Below are 20,143 nucleotides of genomic sequence, written 5' to 3'. Positions count from 1 at the left end.
AACGCTTCAGTTTAAGTACTCCGCGGACCCGTCTGGAATGGATTAATCCACTTTCCATTACTTTCAATGGGAAAGTTCGCTTCAGTTTATGAACGCTTCAGTTTATGAACAGACTTCCGGAACCAATTGTGTTCATAAACCGAGGTACCACTGTACAGTTTTTAAAATAAATGAAATACAGAATTGGTGCTCTGGATCACGGTTCACTTTTGAGCAGGAGGGGAACCCTGCTGGATGAGGCCCATGGCCCATCTAGCGCAGCATCCCGTTCTCACAGTGGCCAACCAGATTCTCCAATGGGAACCCCGTAAGCAAAACCCAAGCGCAAGAGCAACTCTTCCCTCCCATAGTTTCCATCCATTGGGATTCAGAAGCATTTCTGTCTCAAACTGTGAAGGACGAGCTGAGCCATCAAGGCTAGGAGCCATTGATTGGACAAATTCATGGAGGAGGCCAAGGCAATCTTCTTTCAACGCTACTGCCTCCTGCAGGAAGGAGTTCCGTAGTTTTACTGTGTGCTGTGTGAAGGACGACTTTTGTCTGCCCTAAATCATCATCATCTTCTTCTTCTTCTTCTTCTTCTTCTTCTTCTTCTTCTTCTTCTTCTTCTTCTTCTTCTTCTTCTTCTTCTTCTTCTTCTTCTTCTTCTTCTTCTTCTTCTTCTTCTTCTTCTTTTCTCTCTCTCTCTCTCTCTCTCTCTCTCTCTCTCTCTCTCTCAGGTGAAGAAGAAACTGCTGCCAAACTGGAGGCTCTGTACATAGACATTGATGCCCTTGAGTTCTATCCAGGTCTGCTGGTGGAAAAGAGCCAGCACAACTCGATTTTCGGCGAGAGCATGGTGGAGATTGGGGCCCCCTTCTCCTTGAAGGGTCTCTTTGGGAACCCCATCTGCTCCCCAGAGTACTGGAAGCCCAGCACCTTTGGTGGTGATGCCGGCTTCCAGCTGGTGAACACGGCCTCGCTCCAGAAACTGGTTTGCCTCAATGTGAAGAGGTGTCCCTATGTGGCCTTCCGGGTTCCTGGCGGTGGAGAGGACGCCGTTGTGCTTGCAAGGGAGGAGGGACCCTCAGATGAGCTCTAGGGCTGTAGCGGGGGCAGAGGGCAGAGGCTGCTCCTTGGCTCAGCTGTGGTCCTGCCAGGGGCAGAGGGCAAGGAGTGGTTGCAGACTGTGGCTGGCTGGTGGGGAGGAAGGGAGAGAACGGAACAGCATCCCTCCTCATCACACACCTGGAAATGTATTTTGGAGGGTTAGGTTCAGAGAGGAGAATTAAAAGGAGTACAATTTACTGGGAGAAATGAAAAGCCTTTTGTGGTCTGCCTGTCCTCTGCCCAGTCAGCTTCCTCTTTCCTTCCTACCTTCTTCTTCCACATGCAGCAGAAAAAAACACGTATTACAGGGATGCTATTGGGTGCCAAGACCTTTCACCTTTCGCCACATAGCCCAAATCACCTGCTCCTTCTGCTTTCAACTTTGACTTTTATTCATTTTACTTTGCTTTCTTTGAGGGCTGGGCACTGCTGGGGAGCCTCCCCAGCCACCTCTCCTGTTAATGTCCCAGTTGGCTAGACATAAAAATCAGCACCACACATTATATGCAGATTTATGTCTGCTTCATCATATGCCATGGGTTCCAATTGTATCTTTCGTCCCCCGGAGCCAGTTCCCAAACATGACTCCCTAAAATCTCTAGAGGAAAATATAGAATCACAGAACCATGAAGTCGTCATGTAGTCCAACCCCCCTGCAATGCAGGAACATCAGTAAAGCATGCAAGACAGATGGCCACCCACCCAAAATCTCCAAGGAAGGAAAGTCCACAACCTTTCGTGGGAGACCGTTCCACTGTCAAACAGCTCTTACTCTCAGAAAGTTCTTCCTGATGTTTAGCTATAATTTCCTTTCTTGTAACTTGAAGCCATTAGTTCAGGTCCTACCCTCCAGAGCAGGAGAAAACAAGCTTACTCCCTCTTCCGTGTGACAGCCCTTAAGGTATTTGAAGATGGCTATCCTATCTCTTCTCAGTCTCCTCTTTTCCAGGCTAAACATATCTAGCTCCTTCAACCGTTCCTCATAAGGCTTGGCTTCCAGACCCTTGGTCATCATAGTTGCCGCCTTCTGCGCACATTCCAGCTTGTCAATAGAATTGCAGAGCCAGTTCAATCTCTTTCAAACCTGTGGTGTATACATGCCTTAGAATAAGAGGTTTGGGGGGGGCAGAAATTGGGGGAGAGGAATATAAAGTGTTTTCCTTTTGACCTGAACTCAGGTGAGTGTGTGTGTGTTTCTGCTATGGGGTGGAGAGGGTGTTGGGAGTGAAGGGAATGGTCAGAATAAATAGTGTTTTCATTTCCAAAAGTCACAAATGTGTTTCCTTTCTTTGGGGTGGGGGACCTTTTAGCCTACCATCAACTGGCAAATATGGTTGAGGCTGGGGCACAGGTGTGCTTGGTGGGCCATTGCCCCATGCTCCTGGGCTGCTTCCTGGGGGGGGGGGGAGCCTCCACCGAGCTGTCAAAAGGAAGAGGAAAGGGAGGAAGGCTGCTGGCAAAGTGGCACAGCTCCCTCCCCCCCCCCCCGGAAGCAGCCCGCCATGGGCAGCTCGTTCCACCCTGAGGGTGCAGCACAGGGGTCCCCATTGGCCTTCTGCATCATCACAATATCATCCTCAGATGTGAGTCTTGGGAGGTGGGCAGAGAGAAAGGCCTTTAAGTCCAAGAACTAAACTGAACTGCCTCCACCAGGGCCCAGAATCTAAAGAACTTGCGAGCCACTTGTAGGAATGGCAGTTAAGCTGGGGGTGGGTTGTTTGTGCTGGGTCCCAAATTCTTAAAAGGTACAGTAAGGCCGCAGTTCAATCAGATGGTTCATTGGCTCGTTATTTCCTCCAAGGTGGCCCATAACAAAACAGGTCTGCTCCTCCCCAGGGTTGTGGAAAGGGGTCTCCTCCTCCGGTGTCATCTTTTTGACAAAGCAGGTGGTGGATTAAGGGGCAGCAAGTTCTACATGGGCAACACTGAGACTAAGGAGGAAGACACTGGAAACGACTGCTGTTATCAATGACTTGGATGATGGACTTGAGGGCATCCTGAGCAAGTTTGCAGACGACACCAAATTAGGAGGGGTGGCTAATACCCCAGAGGACAGGATCACACTTCAAAATGACCTTAACAGATTAGACAACTGGGCCAAAGCAAACAAGATGAATTTTAACAAGGAGAAATGTAAGGTACTACACTTGGGCAAAAAAAAAAAAGAGGCACAAATACAGGATGGGTGACACCTGGCTTGAGAGCAGTACATGTGAAAAGGATCTAGGAGTCTTGGTAGACCACAAACTTGACATGAGTCAGCAGTGTGATGCAGCAGCTCAAAAAGCCAATGCAATTCTGGGCTGCATCAAGAGGAGTATAGCATCTATTCTAGATCAAGGGAAGTAATAGTACCACTGTATTCTGCTCTGGTCAGACCTCACCTGGAGTACTGTGTCCAGTTCTGGGCACCACAGTTCAAGAAGGAGACTGACAAGTTGGAACGTGTCCAGAGGAGGGCAACCAAAATGGTCAAAGGCCTGGAAACGATGCCTTATGAGGAACGGGTTAGGGAGCTGGGTATGTTTAGCCTGGAGAAGAGTAGGTTAAGGGGTGATATGATAGCCATGTTCAAATATATAAAAGGATGTCATATAGAGGAGGGAGAAAGGTTGTTTTCTGCTGCTCGAGAGAAGCGGACACGGAGCAATGGATTCAAACTACAGTCGTACCTCGGGTTACGACCACCTCGGTTTGCGAACAGTTCGGGTTATGAACTGCGCAAACCCGGAAGTGTTTTCGCCGCGTGTGTGTGCGCAGAAGCGGCTGCGCGCGCGATTGCGCAATCTGCGCATAGCGCGAAAATCGCGCTTTGCGCATGCGCAAAATGGCGGTGCCCATCGCGTTCGGTTTACGAACTATTCGGGTTACGAACTGCGATCCGGAACGGATCGCGTTCGTAACCCGAGGTATTACTGTACAAGAAAGAAGATTCCACCTAAACATTAGGAAGGACTTCCTGACAGTAAGAGCTGTTCGGCAGTGGAATTTGCTCCCAAGGAGTGGGGTGGAGTCTCCTTCTTTGGAGGTCTTTAAGCAGAGGCTTGACAGGCACATGTCAGGAATGCTTTGATGGTGTTTCCTGCTTGGCAGGAGGTTGGACTGGATGGCCCTTGTGTATGCCGCCGCCACCACTCTGGACTGGCTGCAAGAGGGGGTAGGCATGTTGCAGCTGACTGATCCCTCCTAACAGACCGGCCTCCGTGGGTGAGCATCTGTACCTGTGGCTCTGCTTTTCTCCCTCCTGATGACCAACAACCACCCTGGGAGAGGGGCTGCATAGCACCAGCAGCTGCTCAAGGAAACAACTGGACAGGAAGCTTAATAATATTCATGTTTTTATTGCATTAGTTTAAAAATGGTTAAGAGCTTAGCAAAAGAGAGTCCATTTCTGCTGGAGGAACAGGGCGGAAGGTCATGTCTTGTAGATTAACACAGGGGATGGACATCCACAAACAAGCATGGGGCAACCTGCTTTTGAGGGCAATGTTGTACAGAGCAGCACATCAAGGGTTGTTAAAGGAATGCTAGGAGTGCCCAGGACCCCCGGAGAGAATAGCCAGCCTTACCAAGCCAACTACTGGGACTGAGCTATGGTCTGTTTGCCAGCCTGGATCCCCTCCAGGTGCTTTGGACTACAACTCCCATCAGCACAACTCCCCCACCCCATTTGACATCCCGGGGTTCATGTGAGGCCCATGCAGGCCTACTCCTTTGGGAGGGTGGGTTGCTGGCATCCAACTCCTGGCTGAAATGCCTGCTTGCGGCTCTACGCAGGTGCAAGATCCATAAAAGCAAAGCAGCAACTAGGAACAGAGGCTTTGAGATCCATCAGGGGCAGTGGAAAAGGGCTCTGCGGTGGGCAGAGCAGAGGGGCTGCAGGCTGCTGGACAGGTTTCAGCAGGGGGCTTGAGGTGGCTCCTCCGTTTGGGAACAGGGTGTGTGTGTGGGGGGGTGGCAACTGGGTAACTGCCTTCTAGGGGCTAGTAAAGGGTGGGCTTTTCTACTCGCCCCTTCACAGGTGCCTCTCTGCTCACCCTAGCCTGCCCTCAGTCGATCTCCAGGTCACTGTCCTCGCTGAGACAGGATGAGGAGGCATTGAGGACAGAGGTGAGGAGCATCAGGTCCTTCTCAGGGAGCAGGCCGCACTCCTGCAGGAAGCCCTCCAGGTCCCCGGCGAAGAAGTCCTCACCCAGTTGGTCAGTGATACGGACAAAGTTGCCCACCAGTTCCCCACCCTTGTAGACCAGGAGGGCTGGCAGGGCGCTGGTAGTGAAGCGGGAGCTGGCGCCGATCAGGGAGCTCCGCACCCGGCAGAATTTGACCACGGGGTACTCCGTGGCCAGGCAGACCATGCATCCGTGGAGGGAGTCGGCCCCTGGGACATCATCCTCGTAAATGTGGACCATCACCAGGGTATTTCTGGGTCCCTTGTCAATGGTGTCCAGGAAGGCCTCCCCACTGTGGATCTCAAAGACCTGCTTGAAGTACTGCCCGCTGCGCAGCTGCCGCCGCATCTCCTCCATGCGCTGCTTGCGATACTGCTGCAGGAACTCCTCGTCATCTGGGGCCTCGCGCAGCGCACTGTACTCCTGCAGGGTTAGCTGGGGAAACAGGCTGCCTCCTCAGTCAGGGGTGGCCCAAGGCCCTGTGCCCCTCAAGGCAGAACGGAAATTTCCACCCTCCTGCCCTCCCATTGCCCCCTCCTCCTGGCATGCCCAGGCTGAGCTGCATAACCTCAGGGAAAAGACGCTGATTGCACAGTAACTGGAGCACTAAAGAAAAGCTGCTTAAATTGGCACTTGCTGGAGGGCAGCACAAGACATTTTGCCACTTTAGGCAAAAGAGTCAGAGGTGCCCACCTCCAACTGCCTTTGCCTGAGTCGACTCATGGCAGTTCCAGAGAACCGGAGGCCATGGGGGAGAAAAGAAGGATGACAGGGAGGCACAGGGGGCAGAAGTCCTGCTCTTCCCAGGCACCCACCCAAAGCAGCAAGTGCAGGAGGAGGTGAGCTGTGCACTTCTGGGGGCCCAGAGTCTGCTGCCCCTCTCAGCTGCCCCCCGCCTGCTGCCTGAGGTGACTGCTTCATCAAGGCCAATGGACAGGCCAGCCCTTGCTGAGTTCCCCCAAAAGTTAATCCACCTGGATCCCTCCCTGCCTGAAATCCCCTGCCCCCTGCCTACCTGTTCTTTACCTGATTTACACTAGAGGCGGCACAAGCACAAAGACCCCTGGTGCTGTTGGGGACTACAACTCCCCATCACCCCCGGCTGTGGGCCGCGTTGGTTGATGGGGTCTAGATTCCAAAAATACCCAGAGGGCTGCAGGTTCCCCTATGCTAGCTGCGCCCTGAACACTCGGCAGCTCCACCACCAGGTGCTGAGTGCCGCTCAGGGCAGGTGGTCCCCCACCAGCTGCAAAACAGCCCCTGCTCCAGGGATGCCTGCGGGGAGGGTTGGAATCCACATGGAAAAGGTTGCCGGAGAGGCCCCTCTTCCTGTGCCCATTACCTTGCCATTCAGCTTTTCCTGGAGCTCCTTCTGCTTCCGCTTGTCCTCCTCGTCGTCCAGGTGGGACCTGCATGTCATTGAGAGCTTCTGGATGAGGCGCTCCATCTCCCGGCACTGTTCCTCCCGCTGCTCTGTCTCCAGCTGCTTGAATCTCCTCCAGTCATTGATCACCCCTTTGGGGCCTGTGGAGGGAGGGAGGGAGGGAGGGAGGGGGGGGGGATGAAGCAGGCAGTGACGACAGCAGCAGGAGGAGTAGTCAGAGGAAGTCAACTTGCCACATCAATAACAAACGATGCCTGTGCCTCTGCCTCCACAATCGGAGGCAGTGGTGGTTCTGAACAGCAGTTGCTGAAAGGCACAGGACAGGGGGGGTGAGAGCGCTCCTGGACTCAGGCCCTGCTTGAGGGCTCCCCTTTGGGGAGCCAAATGGGGGAGGCTGGATTACCTCAGATATGAGGAGCAGGCTGGCCTTGTGCTCAAGTAAAATCCTGTATGGATTACAAACAAACAAACAATCCTGCCTGAGGACAGAGGACTCCGGACAAACCTCCGGACATCACAGTTGTGGATGAACTCTGGAGAGATTCAGAAGAGAGAAAAGAAACCACTTCTTCACGCAGTGCATGGTTGAACTGTTAAAACCACAGAACTCTCTCCCACAGGAGGCAGCTTGGGTGGCAAAGCTACTAGCCAGAAGGGCTAAGCTCTGCCCCCACCGTCAGAGGCAGTAAACAAACATATATTACAGCGGTTTATAGCAATAAAAACATATGATATTAACCATTAAAATGGTTAAAAACAGACGTCAATTATAACCATTGTAGAAAGATGTATTCTTAATTGCCTGCATAGGGCAGGCGATAATAGAAAAGTTGTCAGCAGTGATTAAAAGTTTGGCATGAATAGAAAGAGAACCTGTCCAAGTGGCACTGACAAAAAAGCGCCCCCCCCCCATTTAAAACAATGCATTAACTGTTAACACCAGTTAGCAGAAGCCACAGGAGGGACAAGTGCTCTCGTGCTCAGGGCTTCCTGGGTGGTTTCCCGTTGGGGCACGTGAATGGCCACCGTAGGAATAGGAAGCTGGACTAGAAGGGGGCCCCCTTTTATGGGCAGGTCTCTGCTTAAGTCCCAGTCAAGAGTTAGCAGGGAACTCAAAATGTCCCATTAAAGCACAAGCCCCATAAGGGGTCTTTTATTTGTTTATAGAAAAATAACAAATAAATGTTTGTAAATATATATGCATATGAATACAATGCTATTCATAAAACAATACAATAAAAACACAATGCCATATAAAAACCATATACAAAAGATACCAGAAATCAGCTGGAGAGTAGGTTCTGGAAAAAGACACAAGTCCCTGGTGAGCCTTTGCCAGTCAGAATATAAAACCCTGGGCAGAAGGGACCAATAGCTGGATTTAGAGTAAGGCAGGCTCTTACCTTCCAGCGCAGGACAAATACCCCAGGAGCCAAGAGGTGGATCTCTTACGCAGCTTTGACAGCTGGACAATTATGGAGGGTTTCTAAAAACCTGGAAGAGTTACACCTTTCTGCATTTAACTTGGGGATTCCTGCCCTATTTTCAAAGAAGGAAACATCTCCAACATTACCTATGAGATCACCTTGCCCCACAAATGCCCATTCAACTGCTCCAATCAGCAGAACCAGCACTTAATACTTGTTCCACATTAGTAAGAACTCAATATTCTGGTGTGGCAGCACCAGAACTTTAGAACTCCCTGCCTACTTGTCAACAAAAATGCTGAAAAACATTTTTGCTTGGACAAATCTATGCATTAGAAAGCTGATGTGACCTTTTTAATAATAATTTTTATTTTCAATTATCATCCAATAATAGCCTCATTATAACAATACCAATTCATTATACAGTGATGCCTCGCAAGACGAAATTAATTCGTTCCGCAAGTCACTTCATCTTGCGATAACTTCATCTTGCAAATCGCGGTTTGTCGCGGCAAAAAAAACCCCAACCGCATAAAAAATTTGTCTTGCAAAGCACGGCCATAGAAAAGTTTGTCTTGCGAGGTTTTCGTTGCGCGAGGCATTCATCTTGCGAGGTACCACTGTACAATCAATAATATCAATCATTCAAATACCAAATAATATAATTTAGATAAGGTGGCTCCGCACGTGCTAGAATTGATAGAGTTGATGATTTTCTTTATTTCTGCATTCCAAAATCTTGTTGATTTCAATTACATTCCAGTCATAATAATAATGTCACACACAGGAAGAACAAGGATATAGTTTGAGATCCTCACCTGTAGTTTTAGAAATCATTTAATGTGTCAACACGAATAGAAAGCTGATGTGAGTTTTAATCTGTTTCAGTCTACTGTTATTTTAACTTTCTGAAAGTCTTAAATCATTGCTGCTAATCCTTCTTCCTGGTTTTATTTTTATTTTTGTAAAACATTTTCAGGTGTTGTCATTGTTGGTTTTTTGGTATATAAATTTCATGAAATAAAATAAAACTAAGTAAAACGTTCCCCAGCAGACTAGCCTTAAAGGATCATTTATGTGTATTAAATACAATGGACCGCCTCAGCCCTAAGGAAGTTGTAGGTGAATTCAGGGACCTGGAAGAAAGGGAGGCACACCTGTGTTTACCGCACTGCCATCGCTGCTCAGCACCACCTTGCTGGGTTCTGTGGCATCCTGGGGGGAGCCATGCTGCTCCTCCCCCTCGTCTTCCTTCTCACTATCCTCCTCCTCGCTGCTGCTGTAATAGTACTGGAGTTTTTCGCCCAGCAGCTTGTCGTCCAGGGTAGTCATTGTGGGGAGCTGCCAAGAGAATGCACAAAGGCTTAACAGAAGCTCAGCTGCAGCCCCTGGCTTTGCTTGGAAAGACCACTGGAAAATGGACCCTTGGAGAGATGTCTGAATTCTCCCTCAATCCAACTTGGGTGGGTTATAGTGAGCTTCAAGGAGAGGTGCAAGCTCAACCTCAGCCTCTAGAAGCAGAGAGAAGAAGCAGGCTGTGCCCCTATAAAGGTTACAGGGATGAGTGTGGATGAAATCTTGCTCAGGGGTGTGAGACCTGTCCCTCTTCATCGCTGGCTTTGAAGAGGTGGACAGGGTACAAGGCAGTCTTAAGGGAAAAGATACATTAAACTCTCAATGACCGCACTTCTGCTCCAAATACAGCCTTTACACCCCCTCTCTCCTACCTCTTCAGGCCCCAGGAGGACTTCATGTCCACCCCTACCCTTTGCTCATGGCTGCAAATGAACAAGCCAGCTGCATAGCAGACACTCATACATATGGGCACTGACACCAAGGATTCAGGTTTAGCACCACCCCTTTATAATCCTTCCCTTTATCCTGAGCCAGATCTGCTTCCTCCGCCACGGATTTGCATACAGTATGGGATGCAGTTGCCCAATGATTAAAAACAAAACAAGGAAGCATGATTCTCCCGTGAAACAGAGATGCGAGCAGCAGCTCAAGAGCCCAAAACGTAGAATAATAGCAGGGGGAAAACATCTCTAGTTCTGGTCTAGGAAATGTGGTGTGCAGGGAATATGGTAGGTTACCCAAAGAAAGATGGGAGTGATGGCCCAGGGTTCTTTAAAAACAGCTCAGGCAGTCCACAAAGGATGGGTTTCTTAAAGGTTATTAGCCATGAGAGACAGAGTGAGCCTCCAGATGCAGAGGAAGCCTACCTCGGAATACCAGGTAAAGCTGGGGGTGAACAACATCTGGCACGAGAGGATTTGTCATGAGGCACCAAGTGATGTGAGAATGAGGCCCATGTCACTGCAGGGGGAACTCTCTTGTCTCAAGCATGGGGTGACAGTGCACTGGCCTCCTCCCTCCAGGCCAGGAAGGATTATGGTCAGCAAAGGGGAAACATCAGCCTGGTCCAGCTCCTGGGGACTGTTGGCTGCTCAGTTCCCTCTGTAGTGAATTCACAATTGCCACAAAAATCAGCCAAATAAGAGCCCAGGTCCAATCACTAGCCAAAGGGCTACCAGTTGTGTGAGAACTTATGCCTCCCTCGAATGGGGTGTCTAGCCTATGGGTCAGTTGTGGCCCACAGGAACTTATCTGTCTGCATTAAGGTTGCCCTCCCTGGTATTTTTTTTATGGTTGTGAATTTTTCTCAGTTTTATTGTTTTACCTTTTTAAAAACCACTTTGAGGGTTCTTTTCTTTTTTACAGTCAAGCGGTATATAAATTTTATGGAATAAATATGTATTGATTGTAAAATGACAGTGGGTTCATTTTGATTCATTTAAGAAAATTTCATTTTATAATATATATAAAACAGAGAAACAAATACAATAGTCAAAAACTGAAAGATGAAAAGCTAAATAACATAAAATAAGCACATAGAATGAGCACAGTTGGGCTTAAAAATAACAAAGCCCAGGTAGAACCACAGAATTGTAGAGCTGGGAGGGATCTCAAGGGTCATCTAGCACAACACCATGCATAATAATAATAATAATGATAATAATAATTTATTCTTTATACCCCGCCCATCTGGCCGGGTTCCCCCAGCCACTCTGGGCGGCTTCCAACAAAATATTAAAATACAGAAATCCATCAAACATTAAAAGCTTCCCTAAACAGGGCTGCCTTGAGATGCCTTCTAAAGGTCTGGTAAATGTTATTCTCTTTGACCTCTGGTGGGAGGGCATTCCTCAGGGTGGGCGCCACCACCGAGAAGGCCCTCTGCCTGGTTACCTGTAACTGCAGGAACCCCAACAAGATCATACATGACAGATAGCTACCCACCCCCTCCCTCTTAATGTAGTTAATGTAAGAGATTGAGGGGGGGGGTTATGGAAGGTTAGCCACATGAGAACTCAGGCTAAAAAGGCTTCCCCATCCCATCTAGAGGATTATGCAGATTAACAAACCCATCAGATTAGCAAACACATCAGAGCCAAGGGGCCGACTCTGCTGGAAAACCCAGAGGAGCAGCTGTTGGAAAGAGGGGGGGGGGCAAATCACTCTGCATGTTTGCAAATAAGGCCTCAGCCTCCTTGCCGCGCCATTGCTCCCTTGCTTCATGCCTTTGTTTCCTTTAATATGTAACTTGATGGATGCTGTTTTTGGATAGAGAAAAGTATTTGTGAGAACAAGATGCTGGACTCAATGGCCTGATCCAACAAGAGACCTCTCATGTTTCTTTTTTAAAAAAATAATTTTTATTAAAGGTTTTCTTGGTTTACAAAAGTGCTTTTTTCCGGGTTGTCCTTTCTACAGGTCAATTACATTTGTTGTGAGCCATTAGTGTTGTATATAGTTATAGGGTTGGGGAAGAAAAGGGGGCCGGGGAGAGGGGGTGGTTGTTAAAACTTATGTTATTTAGTGTCTGTGTCAGATGTCGTGTCAGCGTCACTTGGGTAGTAGGTTCTCTTCCTAGTCGCTTATTGCATTTCCTTTCTAGTGAGGGGGGTGGGGAGCGCAGGGTGTGGCTGGCTGCCTTCCGCTGGCAGCAGTGAGATTTGTTTGCGGGGAGGTTAAGTCAGACAACAAGAATCCACCGAAAGCATACAAATCAATTATGGTTTTTATGTTTCTCAACTTGACCTAGCCCGTTCCTGCCTCCCCTGCGATCTATCCAAATAACAGGACCCCACCACCCAAGAGAACACGAGCAGCAGCTCAGCCTAAATAAGGAAGCCTGGGTTTAGCCTTCCTCAACCCCTGCAGATGCTCCGGGCTAAAACTCCCAGCAGCCCCAGCCAACCTTCGCCCTGCACCAAGTGAGCTTGCCCGTCCCCTTGGAGCCCTCGCAGGTGAGCTCAGCCGCCTGCCCTCCGTGGCCCCAGCCGCTCTCCGCCCCCCCCCCCACGAGGAAGGATTATGCTGAGATGGAGCAGAAGCGGAATCCTCTTCCCCCACCCCACCGTTTCCCTGCCTCCCGCCGGCGCCAGGCATCTCTCTTCGCTGCAGCGCCGCCCGATGCTGCTGCTGCCCCTCCCTTTCCCCCAAGCCAGAGGTGGTGCAGGGGCTCAGGGGGTCGGGCTAAGACCTGCTGGGAGACCAGAGTTCGAGCCCCCCCCCCGTCGGCTCTGAAGCCACCCCCCCTGGGCCGCGGCCGCTCACGCTCAGCCTGCACCTGTCTCGCAGGGCTGGTGGTGGCGGTGGAGGAGGAGTTAAGGGGGACGCCCAGGTGTGCCGCTTTGAGCTCCCCGGAATAAAAGGTGGGGTGCAAGGGCCACCCATGAAGACAGGGAAAGCAGACTGCACGCGGGGGCCCCGGGGCTTCTCGCCCCTCTGCAAATCCCCTCTGCAGATCCAGCCCCTCACACGAGCCCGCCACCCACGCACCCCAGGAGACCCCAGCCCTCCTCACCCACATCCGCTGCCCGGAGACCCCAGCCTCAAATCCCCACTGTGAGCCAGACACCCCCCCTCCCGCACGCCGCCTTCCCACATAGGAGCCCCCCACCCTCCGTCCCACGGATAGCCGGGGCTCTTCCGTCGCCCTCCTCGGGCAACCCTTGCTATGGGGTAGATCCCCCTATAATAAAACAGCCCCCCTTCTTAACCCTTTCTTCCTCCCACGCGCGAACAGCACTCTTTCGCGATCCCCAGACCCAAGCGGTGGGGCAGAGGCTCCTTCCTCCCTCCCCCAGGGCTCCCCCTTTATCATCGCACTGCGGATCGCTACCCGCCCCCACCCCCAGAAAGGCGGGCCCCTTCCCCCTCCTCACCGGGATCTGCTCTCTCTCTCTCTCTCTCTCTCGTGTCTCTCTCTCTGTCTCCTAGTGACAGAAGGCGGGGGGGAGGGGGAGGGAGGGGGAGGCACAGGGCGCAAAGGCTGCCGGGACAAATAGGCAGGGAAACGAGGAGCTTCCCCAGCACAAAGAGGTAAGGTGGAAAAGCAGCATGCAGCAGCCCTTGCTGCCGGCTCCCTTTCGGCCCAGGCCGCCCGTGCGCCGCACCATGGGGATGGAGAAGGCGAGGGGGGGGGGAGAGATCAGCCCTCCTGATCCCTGTTGTTGTTTAAAATATTTCATAGCTCCCTTCATAGGAGGATCGCAGGGCAGTTTATTGTATGCAAACACAAAAAAATACATAGCAACAAAAACAGTCCCCTCCCCCCAATTTTTAAAGGCCTGGGAGAAGAGAGATGTTTTGGCCTGGCGCCTAAAGATATGTAATGAAGGTGCCAGGAGAGCCTCCCTGGGGAGAGCCTCCCACAAGCGGGGAGCCCCTGCAGAAGAGAGCGAAGCTCTACACTGCCACTTCCTCTTTCCCTGTCTATCTGCAACCAAACATCTCTTACAAGAAAGCCCTTCTTTGGACAGTGCATACTGTAGTTAAACTATGGAACTTCCTCCTGCAGGAGGCAACTAAGGGTCACCCACCTGGATGGCCTTAAAAGAGGGACTAGGATAAATCCAGTGGAGGAGAACAAGGCTGTCAATGGCTACTAGGCCATGATGGCTATGCTTCGCCTCTGCTTGGAGTGCAGTGACTGAGGAGGGAGCAAAATAAAAAAATTCCTTCAGTAGCACCTTAAAGACCAACTAAGTTTATATTTTGGTATGAGCTTTCGTGTGCATGCACACTTCTTCAGATACACTAGAAACAGAAGTGTCAGACCCTATATATATACAGAGGGTGGTGGGGGTGGGTGGGAATTAACACCCATCTACAGGTTTACCACTCCCATCAGCCCATCTCCCATTCCCACCCACCCCCACCACCCTCTGTATATATATAGGGTCTGACACTTCTGTTTCTAGTGTATCTGAAGAAGTGTGCATGCACACGAAAGCTCATACCAAAATATAAACTTAGTTGGTCTTTAAGGTGCTACTGAAGGAATTTTTTTATTTTGCTTCGACTCAGACCAACACAGCTACTTACCTGTAACTGAGGAGGGAGCAGAAGGTGAGCTGAGCTTGGGAGACACTGTAGGTTTTGTGGCTTTGTCTTTTTGGGGCTGTGTGTGAGAAAGTTTGTGTGCTTATTTGTTTTCTTACTTGTTTGTGTTGGTTTTCTGGTTTGTTTCTGGCTGTGACCTTTGACCTTAGAAGTGTGAGTCAGGAGGGTCAGATGATTAGCTGTGGGTGGAGCTAGTCAGTGCTTGGAGTGCAGCAGCACGCACTTATCAGTTTGACCCATCTTTTTGATTTAGGGCAGCAAGTCTCACACATTTATTGGGGGTGACCTAGGCCTCTTCTTCTTTCCCCCTTGACTTCAAGCTTTTCAAGATGGACGGAGAGGGAACAACCGTAGTCACCTGCAATTCCTGTGCAATGTTTGTTTTCTTGCCAAAGGATGTTGGCAGCTACACCTGCAACAATTGCAAGTTGGTTGCCCTACTAGAAGACAAGGTGCAGCAGCTTCAGGGGCGTGTATCTACGCTCCAGATAATTAAAGAGCTGGAGCCTTCCTTGGATGCAGCAGAACACACTGTCTGCACCAAGGAGGAGACAGGGGACATCCCTGAGGAGGAGGTCAGTTCCCCAACACAGGACCCAGATGTATGGAGGAACGTGACTCATAGAAGTAGAAGGCCCAGGGATCGCTCTGAGTGCTTAGAACTACACAACAGTTTTGAAGTGCTCTCCCTTAACGTGGAAGACGAGGAACAGACTCCATTTGAGGATCTCTCCCTCATCACAGTTGATCAGGAATATGAAGACGAGCAGCAAAGTCAGTCCTCTGGGAATATGCAGGTAACCTTGGAAGAGACAGCACATGGAAGAATCCCGACCAAGCCTATGAAGAGGCGTATAGTGGTGATAGGGGATTCCCTACTGAGGGGTACAGAAGCAGTGATCTGTGGGCCTGACAAGATGTCTCGAGAGGTGTGCTGTCTACCCGGGGCCAAGATCAAAGATGTAAAAGAACGGCTGCAAGGAATCATAAAACCCACCGACAAATACCCCTTCCTTTTGGTGCATGTGGGAACCAATGACACTGCAAGCCATAGCCTCCAGAAGATCAAAAGTGATTATGAGGCTCTGGGCAGGAAGTTGAAGCAATTAAATGCACAAATTGTCATCTCATCTGTCCTCCCAGTTGAACGACATGGCCCAGGGAGAGAGGGAAAAATAGGAGAAGTGAACAACTGGCTTCGCAAATGTTGCAAACAGGAACGGTGTGGATTCTTAGATCACGGTCTGCAGTTTATTGAAGATGGACTTCTGGCAAGTGATGGGCTGCACCTCACAAAAGTTGGGATGAATGTTTTTCCATGAAACATGCTACCATTCAGTGGATTTGTAGCTGGCTTACTGACCAAACCCAAAGGGTGCTCATCAATGGCTCCTCCTCATCCTGGAGAGTAGTGACTAGTGGGGTGCCACAGGGTTCTGTCTTGGGCCCAGTCTTGTTCAACATCTTTATCAATGACTTGGATGACGGGCTTGAGGGCATCCTGAGCAAGTTTGCAGATGACACCAAATTGGGAGGGGTGGCTAACACCCCAGAGGACAGGATCACACTTCAGAATGACCTTAACAGATTAGACAACTGGGCCAAAGCAAACAAGATGAATTTTAACAAGGAGAAATGTAAAGTACTACACTTGGGCAAAAAAAATGAAAGGCACAAATACAGGATAGGAGACACCTGGCTTGAGAGCAGTACATGTGAAAAGGATCTAGGAGTCTTGGTAGACCACAAACTTGACATGAGTCAGCAGTGTGATGCAGCAGCTAAAAAAGCCAATGCAATTCTGGGCTGCATCAATAGGAGTATAGCATCTAGATCTAGGGAAGTAATAGTACCACTGTATTCTGCTCTGGTCAGACCTCACCTGGAGTACTGTGTCCAGTTCTGGGCACCACAGTTCAAGAAGGATACTGATAAGCTGGAACGTGTCCAGAAGAGGGCAACCAAAATGGTCAAAGGCCTGGAAACGATGCCTTATGAGGAACGGCTTAGGGAGCTGGGTATGTTTAGCCTGGAGAAGAGAAGGTTAAGGGGTGATATGATAGCCATGTTCAAATATATGAAAGTGTCACAGGCGCGTTGGTGGCTACTCTAGAGTAACGACTCCTCCAGACGTTGTCTTTTCATGCTTTTATTTAGTGCTGATTATTTACAGTGCAGAGCAGTACTATGTACATGTTGTCCGTTAAGGGTCAGAACCTCCGAATGGAGATTCGCGCGTTTTCCTCCAGCAAAGTAGTCTCGGCATACTGAATCTCCGCCCCCTTCTCCTCCTCCTCAGTTCCGGGGTCGGTGGGACTGGTCTCCTTCCTTTGTTTCCCACTTCCCTTCCCACACTTGCCTGAGCCTCGGACACCACTTCCTGAATCTCCGCTGGAGATCTCTTCCTCCCCACTAGCGCTCCCATTGGGTGATGAGCTGCTCCTTAAGATGGGAGGGACCTGCCTGTACGTTCTGTCCCTCACAGAAAGGATGTCATATGGAGGAGGGAGAAAGATTGTTTTCTGCTGCTCCAGAGAAGCGGACACGGAGCAATGGATTCAAACTTCAAGAAAGAAGATTCCACCTAAACATTAGGAAGAACTTCCTGACAGTAAGAGCTGTTCGGCAGTGGAATTTGCTACCAAGGAGTGTGGTGGAGTCTCCTTCTTTGGGAGGTCTTTAAGCAGAGGCTTGACAGGCATATGTCAAGAATGCTTTGATGGTGTTTCATGCTTGGCAGGGGGTTGGACTGGATGGCCCTTGCGGTCTCTTCCAACTCTATGAATCTATGATGGAGGCAGCAGCGCTTCTGAAAGCCAGTTGCTGGAAACCACAGGAGGGGAGAGCACTGTTCTTGCGCTTGGGTCTTGCTTTGGGGTGTTCCATTGGAGCATCTGGTTGGCCACTGTGAGAACAGGATGCTGGACTGGATCGGCCCCCTTTGACTGTTCTTACAGTCCTAAACAAACAGGATTTAGGTTCCTTCCTTCTTTCTTTTTCTTGCATTCCCCATGAAGAGGGATTGGTTGTTAAAGCACTTTGGGAACCATAGCACTGAGAGGGGGTCTCCTCACAACTCTCAGCACCCTTAATGGATTCTTTTTTGGGGGTGGTGGAACCGTGTCTGTTTTAAACTGGCTTCGTAGTACTTTAAACATATACCCTGCTTCTCCGAAAATAAGCCATAGCCATAAAATAAGCCGTAGCAGGATTTTTAAGCATTCAAGGAATATAAGCCATACCCCGAAAATAAGCCATAGTGATAGAAGCAGCAGCAATGCCGGCCGCGGCAGGAGGAGGAGGAGGAAAAAAATAAGACATCCCCTGAAAATAAGCCATAGTGTGAATAAGCCAGAGATTTCATACATATTGTTACATGCAACCCATTCTCCAAGTAATGAGAAACCCCAGAGGTTCCAGGAGCTTACCCAGGTTTGGTTTCCTTGGAATGAAGGTCATCAGGGACTGTGGTGTCTTTAGGATACATGGTTTATTTACACATCTGTACAACCTGAGCATGAGATGGGAGGGGCTCACAGCACCAGCACCCCAACAGCTCTTGCTTCTCCATCAGTCACATCTTTGGATCCAGCATAGAGCAAGTGTGTCTCTGGGTCTCCAGCTTCCAGCAAGTGTATACCTGGGTCTACAGCCTCCGGTCTGTTTCCAGCTCAAACACAATTCTGGCTACTTTCCTACCCTAAGAAAGTGGGGTGGATGAAAGGCCCACCCATTAGCTTAGAGGGCACCATCTCTTAGCTGCAGCACTTGCAACAAAGCTCATTCAAAGTTTATAAATAAACATTTCTGGACAGTTCAGCAAACTCCGTATTAGATTCTGTCGCTGACCCCAAGAATTGGAAGTGCCTCAAGGCATCACCCAGACTGACCCCATGTTCATGTTCCAGCAGAGATTACCTATCCCAGGGCCTGTCGACTCTGCTTCAGAAAGGACTTTCCCATCTCCTGTTGCCCAATACTTTTTAAACAAGACACCAAAGCATGTGATCTAACCGTGAGTTATAACACATTTGAGAAGAGCAAGCCATCAATGTAAATGCCTAGCTAACAGTGTCCACCTCCAACCTCAATGTGCAAAAAATGAGACACCCCCCCCCCCCGTGTTTAGAGAAGAAAGCAATACAAGTTAAGGTGGACAAAATGTTTTATTTTACGGCATGCAAATACATGTCAAGTACTGCAAACTTTTTTCTATTAATTCTCTCTCAAACACTGAAAAAAACCCACAATTCGCTAAAGTGCGTGTCCAGCCCAAAAGCTAATTATCTTTTCACTTCAGTGCAACAGAAAAGACACGCACACAGACTTCACTCTGCTATTCAGGCTAAATCACAAAGCCCACACCCATCACTCAAACTTCCCTCCCCAAAAATACAGACCGTACGGTCTAAGCTTTCCCATGTAAATCCTATTCCTATAACACAAAAGGGAAAAACAACAGAATTTGGAAATTGAAAACAGAACTAAATGGAATAGAATTCATCCCCCGCCCCAAATAGATCCCTTTTTATTTTACAGATTTTTTTAAGTTCATTTTTTTTAAATAGAAGCTGAGTATGCATCATTAAAAATGAGGCATTAAATCCACCGTAGCGATGGTGTTTGCTTTATTATACATGATGGGTGTACACCATCTTTTATTTCATTTACATTTCAATCGAACAATAGATTTGCAAAGAAAATGTCTAATACAGACGTAGAAATATTCACACTTCAGCTTCACAACCGGTTGTAGAATTGACAAACAGCCCTCTTTTCCCAAACTTTCTGGGCCAAGCAGGTTTATAAAATGTTAAACAACGCAACAATAAAAGAAAAAGTGGTGTTTTTCTTTTCCTTTTAACTTCCAGGGAAAAGAATATGTAGTATACAGTATAAATGCAGACAGCAGATACTGCAAGCTAAACCACAATACTTTGGAGTGGCTGTACAGGGTGTGTGTGCAGTACAAAGAAAAGCCACGCATGTTGTATCACAACTACAGTATAATCTATTTGTCTGCACAGATAAGGAAAATGCATGCATCCCCATGCCTTGGACTAAATAACCGAGGACTCTCTCTGGGTAAGCAGGTGGGATCTGTGCAAAAGTGTACTTCGCCCTGTTTTCTGGCACTCAGAAACACAGCCAGAATTGTTTTTATTTTTAAATCAAACTCTGTCAAGTATATAAAGTGTCCATTAAAAAGCTTCACAAAAGCCTGTGGGTGTGGTGGACAGGTATTTGCTCTCTCAGTTTTGGGGCAGGTGGGATGCTCACAGTTTTGGCTCACTCCACTCCAGCCACCCCACTCCACCCTTAAGCCTGGCAATATCGCTTTGCCAGCAAAGCACCGTGCTGCTGCCCTTGCTCAGAGCCAAGGAAGTGGCTGAGAGTTCAGGCAGGGGAAGAACACACTCCAGCAAAACACTGTGTCGTGCCATGTTATTTGCAAATTCAGTCTCTAAATATAGAACTCCTAAATACAAGGGACTTAAAAATAAGCATCTCCCACAGGTAGTGAATGGCTGGCTATTGCCCCCTCCCCAAATAATATTGGGGTGCAGATGCAAGCACTTAGATTGAACCCTTTGCAAAGCAGGCCAGGCTTAATAAAATACTGAGAAATGCCAGCTGCTTACAAAATTAGACATGAAAATTGC

The 20,143-nt window shown here is 49.1% G+C and overlaps 2 protein-coding genes across 3 annotated transcripts in view; one reads left to right on the top strand and one right to left on the bottom strand.

Annotated features, from left to right (window-relative positions):
• The window catches only part of PTGS1 (prostaglandin-endoperoxide synthase 1), a 39,203-nt gene extending 36,839 nt beyond the window's left edge, over positions 1-2,364 (top strand). For both annotated transcript variants that reach the window (XM_060270638.2, XM_060270639.2), the window contains exon 11: positions 720-2,364. In XM_060270638.2, coding sequence (XP_060126621.1) covers positions 720-1,081 — 362 coding nt within the window. In that variant the 3' untranslated portion in view covers positions 1,082-2,364. The remainder of the gene's footprint in view (positions 1-719) is intronic.
• Positions 2,365-4,410: 2,046 nt separating this feature from the next.
• Positions 4,411-13,346, bottom strand: PDCL (phosducin like). The gene is made up of 4 exons (XM_035102480.3): positions 13,301-13,346; positions 9,227-9,410; positions 6,601-6,782; positions 4,411-5,693 (listed from the first exon to the last, which is right to left on the bottom strand). Exons 2-4 carry the CDS (start codon positions 9,399-9,401, stop codon positions 5,139-5,141), a joined length of 912 nt encoding a protein of 303 aa, XP_034958371.1. The 5' UTR covers positions 9,402-9,410; positions 13,301-13,346; the 3' UTR covers positions 4,411-5,138.
• Between the last annotated feature and the right edge of the window lie 6,797 nt (positions 13,347-20,143).

This window comes from Zootoca vivipara, chromosome Z2, assembly GCF_965207765.1.
Source record: "Zootoca vivipara chromosome Z2, rZooViv2.hap1.1, whole genome shotgun sequence".
NCBI lineage: Eukaryota > Metazoa > Chordata > Lepidosauria > Squamata > Lacertidae > Zootoca > Zootoca vivipara.
Note: the sequence above shows the minus strand (reverse complement) of the source record. Positions and strands in the feature narration are given on the sequence as shown.